Genomic DNA, 21,793 nt, shown 5'->3' with positions numbered 1-21,793 from the left:
CTTTTATTATAGTAAAATAAGACCAGTTCTTATATTAATTTTTGCTCCAAAAGATGCATTAGAGCTGATTGTCCGGCTAGGTCTTATTTTCGGGGAAACACGGTATAATTTTCTTTACATACTTTTAGGACCTTATCATTCAATGTTATAATTTTTGCTCTAACCATCAAACGTAATTTGGAAAACTCAAGAGAAAAATTCGTTCACCCATATTTTGTTTGCTGTGTTCTTTCTTCCTTCCTTATATTCTGAGATTCCTTCTTTTGTTGTTTGCTTTCTATTTAGAGAATATCCTTTTGCCATTCTTTCAAAGTAGGTCTACTGACAATATATTTTCATTGTTTTCCTTCATCTGGGGATGTTTTGATTTCATTCCTGAAGCATATTTTCTGTGGGTATATAATTCTTGGTTGACGGGGTTTTTTGTTTTGTTTCATTTCTTTGTTTTTTTGTTTTTAGTACTTGAAAAATGAGCCACTAACAGCCTCCATGTTTTTTGATGAGAAGTCAGCTGTCATTCAAGTTGGTTTTCCCCTGTAAGTAAGGAGTTGTTTTTTTCTGGCTGCTTTCAGTTTTTTTTTTTTTTTTTTTTTTTTTTTGTCTTCAGTTTACAGTAGTTTATGTGGATCGGAATGGAGATCTTTGCTTTGATCCTGTTTGGGTTTCACTAAACTTCATGAATCTATAGGTTTATGTTTCTTGCCAGATTGGGAATTTTTAGCCATTATTTCTTCAAGTATGTTTTTAGCCCCTCTCTTTTCTCCTCTCCTTCCAGAACGCAGGGGCCCCCAATGTTAGACCTTATTGCATAATTTCATAGGCCCCTGATTCTTTGGGGGGTATTTTGTTTGTTTGTGTTTTGTTTTTGTTGTTTTTTGTTTGTTTTTTTCTTCTCTCTGTTGTTCAGACTGAGTCATTTCTAATGTACTATGTTCTGTTAATTAGTTTGTTGATTCTTTCTTCTGTCCCTTACACTCTGCTGTTGAGCACATCTACTTTTTATGTGGGTTTTTGTGTTTTTCAGGCCTTAAATTTCCATTTGGTTCTTTTTTATGTCTTCTGGGACTGTTTGCTGTGAATTTCTTTTTGTTGTTGTTGATGATGCTTTCTGTTTTTTCTTTACTTTCAAGTATTTCTGTATTGCTCTTGAAGCATTTTTATGAGGGCTCCTTCAAAATCTTTGTTAGATAATTCTCACATTTCTGCTATCTCAAAGCTGTCATCTATTGTCTGTTGTTTTTTAATTCAGCTTGAGATCTTCCCCTTTTTTGGTATGGCAAGTGAGTTTCAATTGAAAACTGGACATTTTCACATTATGTTATGATACCGGATTTTACTTAAACTTTCTCTGTCAGCTGGTTTTCTGTGACACTGCCCTGGCTGGGGAAGGGGTATGTTGCCTCATTACTGCCAAATGGAGGTAGAAGTTCAGGCTCCTCACATTAGTGTCTGTGGGGAGACCCTTGTTCCATTCCAGCTCTTGCTTGTTCTCTATCAACACCATGCTGCGGTTGTCCTTGTTACCGCCAAGTGATGATGAAAGTCTTAACCCTCCAGTAGGCCTCTTCTGAAACCATGCCTGCTGGGAGATGAAAACTCCTGATTGCTGCTGGACAGAGGTGGAATCCAGGCTCCCTGTGGAGTCTCCACTGCCTCAGAGGCAGGGATGAAGGCTTGGCTTCCTACTTCCCCTTATCTGAGGCCACCTTGCCAGGAATGTTGGGCTTCTCCTTGCAGTCTTGAAAGAATGATTGTCTTGGTTTCCTCTTTGGCCTTTGATGATGTGAGTGGCGGTAGGGCCATACTTTTCCTATGGTGTTTGGCTGGAGTAGAGCAGTTATTATCTGAACATTTTCTGTCTTACTAAACTGCCCCTTTCCTATTCCTCTGGCTGGAGACGGCAGACCTTTGTCTATTCATTCTCTCTCTCTCTCTCTCTCTCTCTCCCCCCCCCTCCCTCCCTCCTTCTCTCTCTCTCTCCTTCTCTCTCTCTTTTGCTGTATCCACTGGTTTTTATAGGTTGCTGGCTCTTTCTGTGCCAAGTCAGGGATATATGAAAGAAAAAGAAAACCCAGGATATATGAAAGAAAAAGAAAACCCACTGCCATGTTTCCTCATATGTCTCAAGGTCCCTATCAGACTCTTCTCTCTGCCTTTCAGTCTTCTTATGTTTGTTTCATATACAATGACTGGGGCCTTAGTTGTACTGAGCAGGAGGGAGAGAAGAAAGTGTGTCTGTTTTATCTTCCTGCAAGTGGAAGTCTTCTGACTCATTTTTAACAGGTTAGCACTTTATGTATTAAATATTGTTTCTTCTAGTAAAATTATTAGGTTAAAAGAATATATTTCATAGCTAAATTAACATAAGATACAGAAGTATTTTCTAAAGGGCAACAGGTGAGAATCAGTTTGCCTAATAAAAGAAGGCAAACCTTTTAAATCTAACTCTGCTTTCTGTGCCTAGGTCGGGGCAAACACCATGGATAATCCTCTATTGAAGTACAGTGCAAAGGATTACTTCTTTAAAGCAGCCCTCTGTCACTTCATAGTCGATGAGTTGAATGCCAAGGTAAAGAGTCCTTCAGCGCTAGTTTTCTTATACACATTACCCATGAAAGCAGGCCTCACTCAGGGACTCTGTTGTTCTTGATATCCCTTTGTTTGGGCGATATTTATTAGTAGCAAGACTAAACTGAGTACATTAAAAATAATAATAATAATAATAGTACTATGATATGTGTCCCAACTGTAATCTTGTAACAACTGCCGAAGGTGTTCTCTTGAACTTCCTTGGTAGCCACGTTTTATTCAGTAGTTTTGCCTTGAAGAAATTAGGAGGCTAAGGGGGAGACAATAAAAGTAGAATAACTGCCTTTTTATTTTTAAACTCAGAAGTGGAATTGGAATGAGGATTGGGGAGAAAGTGAAAGCTGAGAGACAAGAGTCAGAGACTTGGGTAAATTGTCTGTGTCTGGAGTTGGAAGAGCAGAATTAAAGCCATTAAGAGGAAAAGCATTCTTCCCTCAAGCCTTGAGCAGTGGTCTAACTGATTTCTTGGGAATCTGGACAGTGTTAAGGAAAAACTTCTCCACTTAATGGATGAAAACAGACACCTGGTCTGTGAGTTTTTAAGAATTAGATTTGACTCATGACGTCTCCTTTACAGCAACCTAATTCAGAAAAATTTGTTTAGAAATTTATTCTTAACTAAAATTGAAAATCAAAACAGATAGGATTTCTATAATGATTTTGATGTTGAGTTTGACAGCATATTTCTTATACATTTAAATGGGATAAATCTTACTGAATTTAATAAAATATTCAAAGTTTTGTTTCCTGGTTTAGTGAGTCGGATATTAACAAGTGGTTTTTCTCTCTCAGCTTGCTCTTGAGAAATATGAGGAAATGTTTCCAGCATTTACTGATTCTAGAGAATGTAAATTGTTGAAAGTAAGTAATATTAGAATCTTGAAGAAAAAAGTCTTTGCTGTCAGGTGGGATTGCGTATGCAGTGAAGGTTTTTTTTCTTTTGTTTTTGTTTTTTTTGCAAGTGTCTTTTAAATTTGTTTCTGAGGCAAGGCAAATGGAAGGAAAATGTTTCTACGAAAAAAATACTGTGTGTGTAGGAAATTGTCACAATTTTATTCTACATGGATATAAATGATTACACTTTAATTTAGGCCCTGGTGGCTTAAAATTATATAACAAAATAGAAAAATGGAAAACTAATATTCCCTAGACCCTGTTTCAAAGGCAGGCTCTACCAAGATCAAGGAGATGCCACAGTGTTGGTAGAGGGTAATTACTGTTCAAAATATATAGCTATAATTACCTTCAGACTAAAATAAAATGCTACAATCCTTCTAAGGCATAGGTATTATGCAAACAACATTTACACATAATACATGTTTAAAACAAGACTTAATATAAACAATAACGAACAGGTCAATTTTTCTTCACTGTCTTAAAATACAATTTAACTACACTAGTGATGGAGCAACATATACATATATATAAATGTACTTGTAACTCTACAGTAAAGTTTTTTTTTTTGGTGCTTTTATAGCACATCAGTGTAAACAGTTTAACATGGCTTTGTTTTATATTTTAAAACATTCCTTGTATTTTCAAGATTTAAAGCGATTTTCTAGTTCTTCCTTTTCACAGAAAACGAAGTGGAACTTCTTAGCCCACCAAACTAGTTTTTTTCATATTTTATGTTATTAGAAACTTCTAGAAGCTCATGAAGAACAGAACAGTGAAGCTTACACTGAAGCAGTAAGTTATGTCCTTGTGATATAGTACATTCTTTAAAGGTTTAAGTTACAGAAACTTCTTTTTTTTTCATTGTGTAAATGTTGATCATTTATTTGAACATTCTTCCAGTATACCTACTGTGTTTCCTCGAAATAAGTACTAGCCATACAGTCAGCTCTATTGCATCTATTGGAGCAAAAATTAATATAAGACCCGGTCTTATTTTACTATAATATTTTACTATAATATAAGACCGGGTCTTGTCTAACATAATATAAGACCCGGTCTTATGTTAATTTTTGCTCCAAAAGATGCATTAGAGCTGATTGTACAGCTAGGTCTTATTTTCGGGGAAACATGGTAAGTTGTATTTTGCAAAGGTTGTGTTTTATATATCCATCCCCAATACAATTAGAAAGTTCTATTAGCCATGGTGAATTTAGCTGTGAGGCAAATTCAAGAGAGAATATCACTTATTGTTACAATTTGCTGTTTGAGTGTTTTCTTTTGAAAATAATCTGTTCTGTATATAAGTGTAAAGTAAAATCAGTTAAATACAATTTAAAATATAAAAACAGTGAAAATTTGCTATATTCCTGGCATACAATAAGTGGAAGATTTTTTCTTTATATTCAGCATTCTTCTGTTTTCTCATCTTTTCCCATCTTATGTTTAGAATAAGGCAAATTTCTCAGTATCCTCCGTTAATATATTCATCATGACTTTGAAGCAATAGTGGAAAGGAATGTTTTCGCATTTAACTATTGCTGCAAAACCGTTTTCATCCTATTGAAATGTCATTCTTTGGTAATGTGTTGGAAAGAGTTAAAGGAATTCTGCTGCCACCCATCCTCTCTCTGCAAGTATGTTTTTCATGTTCAGTGAATATTGGAGCAGTATTAATTTTCTTCTTCCCTTCTAATTCTTATACAAGGTCTAATTTCCTTTGTCACATTAAATGTGCTCTTCTTCCAATTATAAAGGCTCTCAGGAATTTTTGCCATCACATATTAACTAACATACAGAGCAGTATAAAAGAGGAATTTGTCAATAGCTCCATCAAAACAGGATAATGAAAAAATAAACGATTTTTAATGAAGAAAGTAATGAACTGGAATGAATAATTTTAAATAAAGAAAGTGGTGGATTATCACTGTATATGTTTAAACAGCTTGGGACATTGTTGTTTTGTGTTTCAATTGTATTTCCGTGGACTAATTCCTGTTTCTCTTCTCTTAAACTAGGTGAAGGAATTTGACTCAATATCTCGCTTGGATCAGTGGCTTACTACCATGTTGCTTCGTATCAAGAAGTCCATCCAAGGGGATGGAGAGGGAGATGGAGACCTAAAGTGAGAGATTTATAAGTCTTTGTGGCATGCAGCTAAGTTCCATCTTAGGGCTTTCCTCTTTAGTTTCATCTTAGGGCCAAGTGTTCTTTATGGGATGTCCATTTAATGGCTTAATTTTGTTGCACAGTGTTGTTTAAGCTTGCCATGTTTGTGTCACTGTTAGACAATGAATAAGAAGCTCCTGTGCCTATTATGGACGTGATGGGCTATTTCATGCTTGTCAGAGTCCCCAGTTTTCTGAGAACTATTTCAGAATTTTATTCCTGTTAATTTGATATTTGCAGAGCTCATGTTTTAATTTTACCATATATTTTTATGTCCTGTTTCTTGGACTTGAGTACCCAACCCAGTTGTTCTAACCAATATTTTGCATACTATGTAAATTTGCATCTGGATGTATTCTCTAAAAGTATGTATTTGGTTTAGGGTAGTTGTTAGGAATGAGTTTATGACTTTTCTCATTAGAAATTTTTGTTGTTGTTATCTTGTAATTATTTTGATGGTTCTAGTGACCAATTTCTTTGCTTTTGATATTGTTCCACATGTTAATGTGCATGCGAAAATTCAAAACAGCCAGGGTCTGCCAGCATCACTTACATTGTGAGAAAAAGGAGCTTTCTGGCAATGCTTGCCTACGTGTATGGACGAATGTCAGCATAGGTTTGACTGCATTGTACACACACACACACACACACACATACGCACACACAAACGAGAAATAAAGTTTTTCGTTTTCCTGGGCCTAGTATCTACTTTTAGTTGGGATGAAAATCCCTTTCTTTATATTCACATAAAGGTTAATTCACAGAAAGGAAAAGGGCACATCCTTTTTCTTTATCTCCATGTTTATACACTTTCCCACATGAGATGGTAGGTACCCTCTATGCCCCGGTCATGTACATCATCAGGGCTGGGAGAGTATTTAAGTCAAAGCTTGAAAAAGTGTTTCATTAATTTTATGGTTTTATTGAATGTGATGGGTTAGGTAGGGTAAATATGGTACAGAGCTTTACTGTCTGCCTCCAACTAGCAAAGAACTCCAACTAGCTCCTGAGGGGACTTTTTCTCTTAGCTGATGGAATTGTTTCAGCTTGTGTGTTTGAACTCTGTCCTTTTATTTTGATTTACACAGTATGTGCTCTATTGATTTATGAACTTGATCTCTACCCGTTATGTTATATGCTGACACTGTACTTTAGATGTGGCCTTGTTTTTTGAATCTCCTCTTCGATACATATTTTTAGGCTTAAATGATTTATGTTTGTTGTGCATAGGTTGCCAGCAATAGCCTATGTTTCTTTCTAAATTGTGCTACTGTCATTAATGACAGGTAGTGAAACTTTCCATGTTATGTTAGGTAGTAACTGGTATTTAAATGGTGTTTCTTTATTGGATGGCCCTCAACTGGGATTAGTAGGCTTTTGTTGGGCAGAAGTAGAGTGGGTGTGCCCAGACTACGAGCTCAGTGAGGAGGAAGGTTTGGAGGTGGTGAATACGTCAGTCTGGGATGAAAGAGCAAGTAGCAGGAATGGAAGTTGAAAAGGGCCAGCCGAGGGCCGATTGTGGAGGCTCTTTCTCAGGTGGCTGTGAGGATTTACTGGCTGTAGTTGTGGGATGACATGCATGAGGTGGACTGATGAAAGGAAAGGTTAGTGGTGTCACAGTGTCAGTTGAAGGTGGAGGGAATGGACCAGAAGACATGGACACTGGCGTTGGGCCCTGGAATCTGATGAGGATTTCTTTCTTCCTTCAAAGGTCAGGGATTCTTAAAAGAAAGCTGGCTATTACTTACAGTACAATTAACAGAGTTCGTTTAATTCTCATTTCCTGTTGGAATCTCTTACGAAAGTATTAGAGAGAAAAGTGGGTTTTTGTTGCTTTACCTAATACATTCTACAACCAGCCAAATGAACTTTTGTGAAAAGTTTTTCCAAATGCACTTTTGTGCAAGTGAGGCATGGGAAGTGCTTTTGTAGCTGGTGTCCTCTGGCCATAAATCTGTCCCATCTGGAGAGCATTTAAATCCTAGCCAGCCAGCATGCTTCTTTCATCACTAGTCTAGAAAGTTTGTTTCCACTTGTTAAAAGAATCTTCTGGTCTGGCCACTTAAAGTAAAAACCAAATGATTTCTTTTAAGGCAATTCCATTTAGCTTTCCTCATGATCTCCTGACAAACCTCTGTCTGAAAAAGGGTTATGGTTTTTAAAAATAGTTTTGGCAACATTTTCTGTCAATCAGAGACTTGCTTATTTGTGTTGAAATAAACACTGGGATCAGTGCCTGAGTTGAGAATTTTTTTTAATATTTCACACGAAAGAGTATAAATAACTATAATGACTAGAACAGACCTGCTAAAAGATAAAAAGAAAATGAGAGGGCAAATGTCGCATTAGCAGTATCCAAACTTCCTTCCTTGAAATGTCCCATCAAAGAATATAGGGTAGAACTCAGAGGCCCAAGCTAGGTTTTCAGGATGTATAGAATGTTATTTATGAACAAAATATGACTGTTTATGCTATAGTTCTTATATTTTAATAAATCTGGGGTTAGTTCATAGTCAGTTAAAATTTCTTATAGGAAAGCTTTGCTTTTTGTGGCAACATTTTTATAGCTTGTGAGAGTTTATTTTAAAACATTATTTTTGCACAGTCGTGACTGTGTGTAATGGTGTCACTGTAACCAAAATGTGTGCATTTATTGTTTCCTCTGATACTGTGCATTTAAAAAGTCCAAATGCAAACCTTTGGCATTTGGGGTTTGGCAGCACAGCATTGGTGTGCATGCAGGTTCCTGCCTGTGAAGTTATGAGTCAGTCACTGTGGTGTTCGCCCTCATGCTCTCCGGTGGACGATTGTATTATGAAAATTAACCATCTGACAATAATTCTACCATTGCAGAAAAGAGTATGTATGTTTTATGTGAACCTGTACAGTAAATAAAGTGGAAATTATGAGTAATATTTTGACAGATCTTTCTAGGTAAATTTACACAGATCAATAGTAGCTTCCGTTCGACATTATTCCTATTAAGTTTAAGGCAATGGGCATTAATATTCTCTAGGCTCTTTGAATCCATCCAAATATGAGTTTGGCTATGTTAAATCTGTTACTTGGTGGAAATTCAGGGCACTGGAATGGTTTTGCAAGCTGAGGGTTTATGAAAGCAGCCCTGATTAGTCTATTTTTGCAGTCCACTAAGTTTTCAGGATGACTGTAAGCCTCACTTCCTGCTGTTCTGTTAAGGAATGTTGCTTCCATCCTTTAGGCTACAGTCAGTTGCATAGTTGAGGGAGGATTGAGTCCTAGAAGACTCGTAGGTGTGTGTGTGTGGGGGGGGGTGTAGATAAGAAACCCCTGCAGTGACTCAACTCTGTTGGCAGTGTGGGCATTTCTTTAACTTTGCAGATATCTATACAGGTTTAGCACATGCCCCTGGGGAAGGTAAAGCCCACTGGCCACTTAGGTCCCAAGTTCTGTGGAGGAAAAGGTTGCCATAAGGGGTAGTGCAGGCCAGCTCATCCTGTCAGAGAGCAGTAATGTTTAGGTCTGTGAGCATATTCACAACTTAAAGATAATTCAAAGCAAATTTTGAAAACTGAACAGAACAGGCCTTCCCAGCCTAGAAATTCTGAGTTGTTGTTGATCATTTAAGGTTATCTTATTTCAGAATCATCATTTCCTAACAGAAAGAAGCCACCATGGTGGTTTAAAAATCTGGTTTTGCTAGCCTTGCTAAGAGTGCCTGTACATAGTGGGTGGTTTCTGGGGCTTGGCCTGGGTGATCTTTGTGATTTGAGTTGAGAATATTTCCCACGAAATGGTTGGAAGGCACTAAATCACCTCCTCAGTCACCTGTCCTGATGTTCTAGAAGCAGTGCCAGCACTAAGGGCACTTTCCCAATCAGGGACTTGGGACTGGTATGTGAGAGGGTAGCCTTACTTTCACTCAGGGAGGCTGTACTTGGCTTAAGAGAAATAGGGGGAAATACCCCAAAGATTCTTTCTTACAGGGTTTTCAGATTTCTGTTCTCAGGGGCAGGCTTACTTCCCAGGAAGCAGAGAGAGAAACAGATATACTAGAGAAGTCTCTGTGATGCAAAGAGCCTAAATTTGAACATGACATTGAAGAAACCCGTCCACTTACGCACTCCACAGCAGCAGCATGCATATTAGGTTTATGAAGCAGAGGTCAGTGTTACTTATCACCAGGCCTTTCACTTCTAAAAAAATAAAAGTGCAATCACACAATTAAAATTAGTTAATCCTAGGACTACGGACCTTGATTTTAAACTTCATTATTCATGAAATTAAGGAAATTATACTTGTTTCAATCTACAGAGCCTAAATTTTAATAATGGAAATAAACTTAAGACTTGCAAAGCACATTTTATAAAGCAAACATTTATTAACACATTAAATGATTTTTTTGTAGAATTTCTAAAGAAACAAATTCAAGACAAAAATTCTTCCAGTAGGTAACAAAATAATCTATTATTTAAATTTCTTCTCATTAAGATGACTTTACTCCATGAAACAGTACATCGGCTGGGCAGGTTCATTCTCTTACCAAGAATAAAATGGTTGTGTGACAGTCACTTTGTTTTGTAAACACAACTAGGATATATTGTCATAATTGAATTCGAAGTAGTTCAATACTGCTATCTTCAAGAGCAGGTGTGAAACATGTTATCAGCACCTAAAACACCTTATAGTGGCTTTAGTATGTAACATGTTACAAACTAGAATAAAATAAGCACTTAGGAAGAAAGTCTTCCCTCAGTTTCTGGCCTAATGCAGCTGTCTTCATCCTGGAATTTACGGATAAAGTAACTTTCTCTTAGCAAATGAAAGTGTTTTCACAGCAAGTTTAATAAATTAAAATGGAGAAAAACAACTGGTGAACAAAATAATTCTTCAAGGTTCTCTTTTAAATTAATGTTTAGGGTTACATGTGAGTCAAAGCATTTCATAAGCACACAACAAACAAAAGCCACTGGAACCACGAATCAGGCTTAGCAAATACAGCAGAATCATCTTCTCATTCATTACAAATTCATTCTGAGCAATAATTAAGTCCAGCATAAGAAAGCCAAAGGTGCATTTAGGACAAAAGTTACTGGTTCTTCACAACATACTCTTAAGGCATAATCAATGAGTGTGCCAAAGCTTTTGATCCCTTCTATATTCTCACATGCTCCCAAGGAAACAAGTGTGGCAATTACTTGCCTGTTTCTAGCTCTTGATGTAGAAATGAGGAAGTTTGGGTTGCTCAAGAGTTACAGAAATTAAGTCAGAAAAACCAAGCAAAAATACTAACACTCTGTGCTCTAACAATCACCTCATTGCTACTTGTAAATAAAATGACTACACAATGTTCTTAAGCCTCTTGCTTAATTTTTCACACCTCTTTGCAAAAAATACTACACTGTTTGCTGCTAAAATCTTTGGTAGGACAGCTTTTACATTATTGGATTTTTAGGAATGAAACTGAACAGCCACATTTCATTTTAAAAGCTATTTTCTGACAAATTTCCTAGCTGCATATGTACTTGCTGTGAGTCGAGATTATACTAAATTTTTTTGTGTTTGTCATTCCTTTTTTAGTTGGGGGGAGGGGAATTAATGCAGTAATCCATTTCTTCAGTCCCATTCAAGGGTCCCTAGAGCAAATCTGATTTGCTTCGATTTGACACAGAAGAAACAGCTGAAAATACATGGCCCCAGTTTTATTTCAGCTTGGCAGAAAAATACCTTAAAGGTACCAGAGAAATAAACCCAAATGGAAGCATAAGGCAAGCTGAGAGACCAAGGAGACCATAAACAGCAAGTTCATGAGCTGGATCAATGCTATATAGTCTACTATTATGGTAAACAGTTGTCCAAACTTCATAAACATCAAGATAATCAAGCATTAGAATGATTAATGCATATAGCAGCCCACACCAGAATTAATTGAGGTTATGTTAATTGCCTTGTTTGTTGATAAAGTGTAGCTGAGGTCATGCAGGTCAGAATTTTAAGGGAAAGCTTTAAAAATGCTTTGATAAAGACGTGCAGGTTATCAGAAATTGAGGAAAATCTGCGGCAGCCAGTCTTGCCCACTACTTTGCCTGCAGGCAGTTCTTTTGCTTAGCCCCTGATATCATCTTGCATATAGCTATTACACACACAAGACACAGGATGGGACCTGCTTGGCAGATATCTTCAAGCTCCTATTCCATGCTGGTCAAAGAGTGAAGTTGTGTGGGTATCGAGTCTGTCTGTGGAGTCAGCTCACTAAGCTCACTGATGGTGGTGGCCAACAGAGCGTCCTGGGATACCACAGAATCATCCGACTTGCAGGCTGTGTGTGCAGAACTATTCTCATGCACAGTAGGTACGCTGCCTTGGACTGTGGCCAGGTTGTGAAAATGGCCATTTTCTGCAAAAGACAGCAATTTATCTGAAAGTTTGGATGATGCATATTCTTCATCGGGCTGTTCAGTCTTGTGTCCTTCACCATTCTTTGGCGAGCCATCTACAATAACAAGGAAAGACTTCCATGGAGTATTCTTATCATGTATCTACAAATCAAACACAAAACAAAAGTCAACGAATGTATCTGAACAAATATCTATAAATCTTCCAATTCACAGCTACTTAGTAACAAGTACACCTTTAAAAAAATAGTCTCTTCAACTTAAGTTTCTACAGCAGCAGACTTTCACTAATTGTCTATTATCTTTTTACCATCACTATTGCTGTATTACTGTTAGAACGTTTATCATGTATTGTGCTTTCCTGGGCTGTGCCTTCCTGGGCCTCAAGACTTGTTCTTCATTCACATTGTGAATGCGGTCACTGAGGAAGACCTGAGGAAGAAAATACCTGTTGTCTTCTATAACCACCTTATGGAATGACAGGCATTTCTGACTATCCAGGGTTATGCATACCTATGGACCAGCAATTTGTCATTCTTAAGCCATACTGTTGCTTACTGAGGTATGTCGCCGGAGAGTGGACTTGTCAGTAAATGTCCGTCCACACGCATTACACATGAACGGCTTCTCTCCTGTGTGGATCCGATGGTGGCGCTGGAGAGCATTGAGTTGGGTGAACTGCTTACCACACTGGTCACAACAATAGGGACGTTCCCCTGAGACATGAAGAAAAGAAAATTGGTTGATCTCTTTAGCCTGCTGTATTTAATTCTGAATACAGTCTGGAATAATACTATTTGTAAACCACTGGAAAGTGTCAGCATTCCACTATAAGGAAGATTATGCTGGGAATGATTCACGGTTCAACTTACAGGTACAAATTTACTACCTCTATACTGGTTTCCCTGATCCAAAAGTAGGGTGTTCTCATGAAAACTTTAATAAGCCAAAATGGTATAAAGTGAAGAGTATCCTCCACTTTCTGAAAATTCATGTTACGCTTTTTTCAGTTAGTGAGAACGGGTACTAATGTAGGTAGGTCTTTGTAAAAGTGAAGTGGCCTAATGTGAACTTTTGGAAAATAAAAATACAGGTAATACCAGAGTTTAAGGCCTATGCCAAAGGAGGGCCAAAATCCATACCTGCAGCTAGTATTACATCTATAGAAATTTTACCTATTTTCCATAGTAATGGAATATAAAATTCTAAGTCCCACAATTGAATTTGCATGCATGTATATATATATATACTAATATGTATAGATTATCCCTAATTCTAATCTGAAATGTTAAAATGTTGACACATCCATACCTTTCCAGTTTCTCAGAACAAGAAACTAGAAACTCAAAAATTTTAAAATGCTATTATGACATACAAAGTTTGGCTAAAGTCTTTTCCTAAAGCTAAGTTCAAATTTTCTAAGTCAAAACCTTTGGGATATTTTTCTTGCCACACTGAACTCCCTTCTCTGGTGACATTCCAGCCATACCTGTGTGGACTTTAATATGCTGGTAAAGTGAATTCCGCTGAGCAAAAGTCCTGAAACAAATTTCACATTTAAAGGGTTTGGATCCAGTATGGATTCTATTGTGATGTTTTAAATACTCCTTAGAAGCAAAACTCTTGCCACATGTTTCACACATAAAAGGTCTTTCACCTACATGAAAAAAATGAAAGAAGGAGTTACAAAGGATACAGGCACTAGAACACACAGGAAGAGTGAGTCCACACTCTAAAACCTATACAAACTTCTCAAAAGCAGTACTTCTCAAAAGCAGCTTGGCGGGCAGCGTGTTACATTTTCTAGTTAAAACTGTTATAAAATACCTATTCATATAAGATGCTTGCTACTTGCTGAAAGTTGGTGTAAAATATCCTTGGAAATCCCAAGAAAGATTCCACTAGACTAGAGTTAAAGAAATCATTCAGACAGCTCACATTTTGGAAATTCAGTCATTCCAAACAAAGAAATTATACAACTTGTTTGGAGAAATTCAGATTTTTTTTCGAAGAAGCAATTCTATGGACATTTATCAGAATAAAAGTCCCTCTTGAAAGGAGAGGACTTCACGTTGGCTATGTTCACATAACTATTTTAAGAGTAGCAACTCCCAAGACATTTGGATTGGATTACAGAAAAGAAAAAAATGTTTAAATACCACTTTACGTTTAGTTTGAATCCTTTTTATTCCACAGATAAGACTCATCTGATTATTAGGTATACCCCTGATTTCACAAACATCAAAATAAAAATACTGGCTTTAATAAAATCTGAATATATTAATATTTTCATCAAATGACTGATTTTAACTTAATCTTTCAATATGATCTGACTTCAATATGATCTGACTTATGATCTAAGTATTAGACACCAATTCTGCTGCTCGTTTTACAGTCTAGTAATTCACATCATTAAATGCTTCATCTCTGTTTCACCTGCATTTGAACTTGAGGATCATGACAGTGCTTAGAAGTAAAAAATTTTTTAAATACAAGCAAGTAAGAAGGAACTGGGTTAGCATGTATACAACAGAGTCTGTGTCTGTACAGTTCTGTCATAAACAGGGTTTTCTGAACTTCAGGGTTACTATGCTAAATCCAAATAAAGCCAACTTAAATTTTCTCACTCACATAATAAAATTTCACAAAAATTTTGGAAAATAGAAATGAGATAATTACACCACCATAATACATCATATAGTTGGGATTAACTGTATGTTTAATTGTGCACTTTTCAAGTCAACATCCAAGTACAGGTGTTTTTCAGACGTTTAGAGCCCTCACCCCAAATGGCCAGGGTGTGAGCCAGGAGAGGGTAGATTTTCCAATTTACTGAACCACTGTGGTTGGACAATCATATTCTTTCTAATGATTTTTTTAGAAAAAGCAAGAGGAAAAATAGCATATAGGTTTTCCCATATTCTGAACAATTTATTTAGGACAGATTCCTAAAAATGGAATTTGGGACTAAAGTAATAGGAACTGTTTCATATCTTTTAATACATAAGACCCACTTGCCAGTTTCTATTACCTAGTGTGCAAAAGGCCATCACCACAAACACACCAGTACTAGAAGCAGTGGGCATATTTTGTTCATTTTTGCTGACTTTCTAAATGAGAAAGGTAGATCAAGACCTGCACCACTTTGGTAGATGCCAACTTCTAAATTAATAAATTGCAGTTTTTTTCTACAGCTAGGAAAGACATTAATCACAACAGCAGGAATATTTACCTGTGTGACACCTTTTATGATAAATCAGCATGTGGTTCTGAGTGAATCTTGCACCACATTCATCACAGACAAAAGGTTTTTCCCCTGTATGAATTCTGAAAGTACAACATTCATATGGTAACTTAGGATGTATTTCAAATCTCACTTTGCAATATAATTTTCACTCTAGCCTACAGAGATAGTTTATTCCATGAGACCTAATGAGAATGACTGGAGTAAAAGGTGAAGAGGCCCATAATCTCCATCCCCAAATCTGCCTGCACAAGGCCAATAGACTGATACACTTCCCCACTAACACTCCAGGTCCACCCACACTTGTTGTAGGGTTTATGCTGTATGGCCTGTGCAGGCAGACACCATGCTTTTACATATTTTTAAAAACACTAAACAGCACTGTGTCATATTTGTAAAGTTTCCTTATTCAGAATAATCAACCACAAACACCTTAGGAACTATAGCTGATGAAGTACCACATGACCAAAAATTTTACTATCATTTCCTAAGACTCTGTATGACAACCAGTCTAGAAAGAACTGTTCTCAAAATGCCAAAGAAACCTGGTTTCTGAAAATGTATAAGCATTTCAATTTCACAACTAGTATGAAGTAGCTATCAACCATAATTTACTGAGTACTGCCTAAGCCAAGTTTTTAAACTTGTTATAAAGAGTAAAAAGATGAACACTATGCTACCACTCCAGAGACTGGCCCAAGTGTGAGGGCAGATCTAGAATAGGGTAGAAAACTGCTTGTCTGGATTTGAAGCATAAATAACTGAGCACCATAAGGAAACTTATTTAAAAACAATGTCACCCACCTAACAAAATACTGTCCATCCTAACTCTGGAGTATAGACCAAACAGTGGCATAGCTTCCAAGCCTGGAGAATGAACAGATGACCAGAGAAGTGTCCTAAAACCCTAAATGTCATCTCACTGAGGTCTTTAATGGGACTGTGCAACCCAGATGGTCACAGGCCCAAGTTCTAAATGAAGTCAGGAAAGGAAAAATAAAGATAATTAGCCTCAGGTGTGGTGCGAAGTGTACACATCAGAGGCTCCTCTGGGAGTGGGAGAGCCCTGGCCTGCAGTATATGCCAGGTAAGACCTGCAGGGCCTGCGTGTTCAGCAGTCCTCTGCTGTGCTGGTTCTGTGCCCAGGTTTCTGTGCTGTGGCCGTGGACAGGAGCCAGGAGGTCCTCATTGGCCTGAGGCCCATAGGAACACTATAGAATTTCTGCAGTGTAGAACAAAACCATCTCATAGCATCTCTACCCAGAAAGAATTCAAAGATGCTTCAAAATAGCTTCCCAACTTTAGAGGGTACAAGTTATGAAGTGAAATATCCAGAGATGTAGCGACACTAGTCCAATCCTCAAACTACCTCAATTTCTGACATGCATTTCAAAAAAATCACGTTAAGCCACATTCTGGAAAAAATATTTTCAGAGGGTCTCTGCGATTTCCCACACCAGTAAGCTGGAGCCGGGTGCACATACCTCATGTGGGTCTTCAGTGCCGAGGGCTGCGAGAACTTGGCTTCACACTCGGTGCAGCCATAGGGCTTGAGGCCTGTGTGTGTCCGCTCGTGGAGCCGCAGGGCTGTCTTGGAGCTCAGGCCCTTGCCACACTGCTGGCACTGGTGCCGCTCACCACCACCCTCATGGACCTGCACCACGTGCCGCTTGACATCCTTCTTCCTCTTGAATTTCTTCCCACAGAGCTCACATGGGAAGTGGCGCTCGCTGCTGTGCACGTGGCGCTGGTGGCTCTTCAGGTTGCAGCGGTTGGCGAAGGTCTGGCCACAGGTATCACACCGGTGAACCACCTCAGTGGCCATTCCGTGGTGATGCCTGATGTGCTTCAGGAAGCTCTTCTCATACAGAAAAGCCTTTTCACAGACAGAGCACTTGAAGTTGCTCTTCCTCTTCTCCCCCTCCTCACCCTTGCCGTCGTCCTCGTCCCCCCACCCTGCCTCGTGGAGCACCTCCTCCACCTCAGTGCTGCCGTCCTCATTCTTTGTCCTTGGCTCCATCTCTGTTCCCACAGTGTCTGGGCTAGAATCTTGGAGACACCTGTAGTCCCCCGTGTCATCCTCGGCACTTTTCTGCTGCTCTCGGAGTCTCCTTGTGTATTTCTTTTTAGGAATTTCCACAAATACCTTTCTGCCAGCCAGCCTTCCACTAGCTCTTCTGATTTTAGGGTAGGAAGGCTTAACGACATCTTTCTTCTTGTCTGGTTTCTCCTTGGACTTCCTTGGCGGCATATCTGACAATACACCGTTGCTGATTCTCTGCACGGTGGGATCTGAGGAGTCCACGAGGCCATTGGGGAGAGGACTGTCCAGAGCCACACCTGCCCTGGCCTCAGGAGCAACACTGCCTTGGGAGCCACTGCTCCCTTCCGCCTCCTGACACTCAGAGAAATTCTGCAACTCCAAAAGTACCGACTCTAACATCTGTTTCTTTAATTGAAAACAAGTTTCTGATAAGTCCAAACATTTTAGCTTTTCAGCCATTTCCAGCATTCGCTGCACCCGATCTTCTTCCACCTGTACCTTTGCAGTATAGACAAACTCAAGAAATGAAGCAAAATCAACTACTTGCACTTCATTTAAGTAGACGTTAGTCCTGGTACCATCCACAGTCTTCTCATTAAGGAACATTTCCTTAAAAAACTTACTGGTGGCTGCCAGCACCGCCTTATGGGCCATGAATTCTTCACGGACACCCTGGTACTCCACGCTGACAGTCACGTCACACAGATGACCCAGAAGGCGTAGTTGATGCATTTCATGCAGAAGGTTAATCGGTGAGGATTTGGATTCAAGCAGAACTGCACCACTTTCCATGTTTCTAAAAGAAAAACAGCTTTGGAAACAAAAACAAAAATTATTTCATGCATGAGCAACCACCAAAATAAAAGGATGACAATTATGAGGATTCTTTCAGTTCTTGTAGAGGATATAAACTGATTTAATAACCTAAACCTAACTTTTCTCATGTAGAGATTCAAATCACACTTCACTTAGCAGTTTTCTGAAGTGAAGTCCTGGTGCACCTTCATAACATATGCATGAAAAAATAGCACATTACTAAGATTTCCCCCAAGGATAAACATAAATGATTAAAGTTATAATTAATGAAATACATTAAAACAGTAATTTGCTTATCTAGGTCATTTTCTAATTTGCTTATAGACACAGACCCCCAAACGGTAACAGAATTTATGGCAACAATGTCTAGTTCTTTAATCAGGAAACCAAACAATTAAAACACATGGCTGCCACTATCTGGGAGCAAACCTTAGAAAATCATGTCTGCCTCTGAAAACAACCAAATAATAAATAAATAAATACTTTTAATGGGGGAAAGAAAACTTCATGGAAAAGTAGTTCACAATCCATGGCCATTTCCAAGACCCCTAAATACCTCATAATTTGAATTACCGTTACACTATTGAAGTAGTGCAAGTCCCACAGCGTTTATAAGCTGTGTTAACTTGGGCCAGTAACTTCTCTGAATCCTAGTTTGCTTATCTGTACCATGTTTCCCCGAAAATAAGACCTAGCCAGACAATCAGCTCTAATGCATCTTTTGGAGCAAAAATTAATAGTAATTTGTATGGTATTAATAGTAATTTTAATAGTATTAATTTGTGCTCTAAAAGATGCATTAGAGCTGATTGTCTGGCTAGGTCTTATTTTGGGGGAAACACGGTAAAAGGCTGGCAGGTTGTTGTGAGGCTTCATTGAGTGCAAACATGTCAAGTGCTTACAGGGGCGCCTGAGACTTGTTCACTAGTTGTTAATGGCTTGCCATGCACCAGGCACAGGTGCTGTTTTTATCCCATTTCACAGAGGAGGAAAGAACTAACAAGATAACAGTAAGTGATTTGGCTGGGACTTGAGCCTGGGCCTGGTGGCATTCTGGACTCATACTGAAACTGCTCATACCCCTGACTTCAGCAGAGTTGCTTTTATTCCGTCTATCTGTCCATAGCCATGGGCACTGCAGATTTCACCTCCACCCCATCCTGAGGTTGCTCTCCTTGCTTCCCATGGTACCGCACACCATCTTGGGTCATTTCTTTTGCTTTGCTGGCTCTCCTCACACCTCAGGACTCCCTGAGTGTGTTCTCCTCAGGGTTCGCCCCCCCACCTTCTACTCCTGAATCTCCCTCTTCCAAGTTTGCTTTGGTTTCTAAGTCTCCACCCACCAATCCAAAGTGACCATCTTTCTTGTAGCTTCCTTCAGCCAGATTTTAGATGTCATCTCAGACTCAACACATTTAGAACAGAACTTTCTGCATCGTCCCTGAAAAAAGCTCTCCTTCCCTGAAGAAAGTTCTCCACCTATCCGCACTTGTCTAGTACCATCAGTGATACATGAAGCTACAACAGGCTCCCCACAACCAGCAGTCCTATAAACATGAAAAAAGGCTGCCTCAGAGGTAACTGTAAAAACGACATCTATAAGGCCTGAGCAGTGTCACCTGAAGGAGACTCCAAAGTAAACAGAAAATACTGCCCAAACCTAAGTCAAAGCTATGAGGGGAGGGGAAAGGACGCAGAACACTTGCCCATAGATTTTTATTGATTCCGGTCCCAGACTTGGGAGAAATGGCTGAGGATGGCTGTCTTAGCCTGACGCCCAAACTTGCCAGCAGCCCTGCACTTTCCCAAATCTCTGCAGTCCCAGCCCTTGTTCGCTCAGGGCAGCCGAACAGTAACTTTGGAGTCAATAAAGTGGTTTCTGAGCACGATTTCCCACTTTGTCCGAGCACGGGAAAGGAAGGAGAAAGGCAACAGGAATATTCGGATCTGGGCATCTGCCACTGTAATTGGTTGGCACCCTGGCAGCACCTCTGTCCCCGAGCATCGTCCTACCTTCGGTTTCTCTGCGCGGTGGCTCTACACTGGGGAGGCTGCAGCGCTACAGCCGGGCCTGAGCCTGAGTGGGCATATCACCTGACGACGCCCGCCTTCGGCCCCCCACCGCAAACTCGCCACCCGCCTGCGACCGCCCCTCTGCCCCGCCGACCCACACAATTACCAAGGACACACGGCCCCCGCTGCAGGCTGACCCGAGTGCCTGCTCCGCCGCGGGCATGTACGGCGCCCGCGTGATCAGGCCTGGCCCTTCGGCCCGGCAGCGCGGCTCCCGGCTCCTGCATCCCTCAGGCCCGTCGCTCCTCCGGGACGAGCCCGCGCGGACAGCCAGGAGGCAGCGCTTGGGTAAAGGGGCCAGGCGGACCAGCTGGCCGAGTACTCACCCCCCAGCCGCAGCCGCCGCCACTGCCGTCGCGCGTCCGCTGGACCAGGCCCGCGGTGTGGGCCGGCCAGCTGGGCGGGGCGCGGCACGGGCGCGGGCACCGGCGATTGGCTGCCGCCGGCCCAGCTCCGCCCCCGGTCGGCCCTTCCCCCTCGCGGGGCTACGGAAGGGCCTACGCCCGCACGTCCAACTGCGGAGGCCGTTAGGGCAGAGTTACGCGAGCCTACGTACACGGGGGCCACGCGTCAGACCGGCCGTACAAGATTGCGTCACTGGCCGCGAGCCAAGGTCTGCGCCTGCGCACAAGGCAGCGATGGATGCGCTGCAGCTGTCCGTTGCGTGGCTCCCGCCCCGCGGGAGGCGCGGGCAACTCCAGGTCACGTGAGCGGCGTGCTCACGTTGAGTCAATGCCAGCCGCTGTCGCGCGGCGCTGGCAGCTTTTGTGCCTTGTGTATCCCCTGTCGTGGTCTGCCCCTCAGAGGTGAGGCGGGTCTGCGAGGCGGTCCAGGCTCCCAGGCATGGCATTGGCAAAGGGCAGATGCTCTGCTGGCGTCCTCCGGCTGGCAGGCGGGTGATAAAGCGCGTCCACGTCCTGCAGAGTGTGGCCTGGCTAGGTCGGGTGCTCTGGCAGGCGCCTGCCTGGCAGCGGGCATCCTCCTACTCTCAATTGCATGGTGATTGTTCCGGGAGTCCCCAGCCACGCACATGGCTTGATGGGTCATTACGGAATTTCCTCCAAAGACTCATCAGCGCCTCCCTGGGAAACAACTTAAGCCCTAAAAGTCTAAATTCTTCTGCTCAAAATCTTGCTGCTACCACCCATCCTTAATGCAATTTTAATCAAAACCCCGCTGTGCAAGACTTGGCGGGAATTACACTTACAGTTGTGTTAATTCTGACCTGGGCGTCTGGCTTCTGGCCACTGCAATAGTTTTGCGAGGTCTTATTCTCCCTACTGCTGCCAGCATTACATTCAGCTTTGTCTTATCTACAGGTTGTGTTGATAACGTTTGGGAGTGTAAGGCAAACAAATTAAAACTAAGAGGCTTAATGCTCCCTGTTAAAAATAAGGGAAGGCATTGTCATGCAAGGTCTCTGCCTGCAGGGTCTCTGGCCCCCTCCCCACATAAGAACACAGGATATGGTGAGTCCAAAATGGAACACCCAGGGAGCCATAGATAGGGGAGTCACACCACTATATTCTCCCTGGCTGCTGGGTTGGAGACACAGGAAGCAAGAGCCACACTGTCCATAACCTGCCATTC

At 40.6% G+C, this 21,793-nt stretch overlaps 2 protein-coding genes across 5 annotated transcripts in view; one reads left to right on the top strand and one right to left on the bottom strand.

Annotated features, from left to right (window-relative positions):
- NAPB (NSF attachment protein beta) overlaps positions 1–7,892 on the top strand; it is a 38,737-nt gene extending 30,845 nt beyond the window's left edge. For all 3 annotated transcript variants that reach the window (XM_033094479.1, XM_033094478.1, XM_033094480.1), the window contains 4 exons: positions 2,465–2,569; positions 3,382–3,450; positions 4,228–4,278; positions 5,502–7,892. In XM_033094479.1, the coding sequence (XP_032950370.1) occupies positions 2,465–2,569; positions 3,382–3,450; positions 4,228–4,278; positions 5,502–5,612 (336 nt within the window). In that variant the 3' untranslated portion in view covers positions 5,613–7,892. The remainder of the gene's footprint in view (positions 1–2,464; positions 2,570–3,381; positions 3,451–4,227; positions 4,279–5,501) is intronic.
- On the bottom strand, positions 5,896–20,663 carry GZF1 (GDNF inducible zinc finger protein 1). 2 transcript variants are annotated; one of them, XM_033094475.1, is made up of 6 exons: positions 20,530–20,663; positions 16,755–18,125; positions 15,259–15,353; positions 13,516–13,683; positions 12,585–12,742; positions 5,896–12,170 (listed from the first exon to the last, which is right to left on the bottom strand). In XM_033094475.1, exons 2-6 carry the CDS (start codon positions 18,104–18,106, stop codon positions 11,820–11,822), a joined length of 2,124 nt encoding a protein of 707 aa, XP_032950366.1. In that variant the 5' UTR covers positions 18,107–18,125; positions 20,530–20,663; the 3' UTR covers positions 5,896–11,819. The 2 variants fall into 2 exon arrangements, with proteins under 2 accessions (XP_032950366.1, XP_032950367.1); XM_033094476.1 differs by lacking the exon at positions 20,530–20,663 and adding an exon at positions 20,310–20,509.
- Positions 20,664–21,793: the final 1,130 nt, after the last annotated feature.

Source organism: Rhinolophus ferrumequinum, chromosome 23 (genome assembly GCF_004115265.2).
Source record: "Rhinolophus ferrumequinum isolate MPI-CBG mRhiFer1 chromosome 23, mRhiFer1_v1.p, whole genome shotgun sequence".
NCBI lineage: Eukaryota > Metazoa > Chordata > Mammalia > Chiroptera > Rhinolophidae > Rhinolophus > Rhinolophus ferrumequinum.
This window is presented reverse-complemented; position numbering and strand designations above follow the sequence as displayed.

Bases quoted from the DNA above. Each gene is read 5' to 3' on its own strand.
- GZF1 (XM_033094475.1), bottom strand. From the start codon at position 18,106: ATGGAAAGTGGTGCAGTTCTGCTTGAATCCAAATCCTCACCGATTAAC. The intron at 15,354-16,754 runs GTATGTGCACCC...TTGTACTTTCAG, and splicing joins GCACTGAAGACCCACATGAG to AATTCATACAGGGGAAAAAC. The intron at 13,684-15,258 runs GTAAATATTCCT...TTTTTCATGTAG, and splicing joins TCATAAAAGGTGTCACACAG to GTGAAAGACCTTTTATGTGT.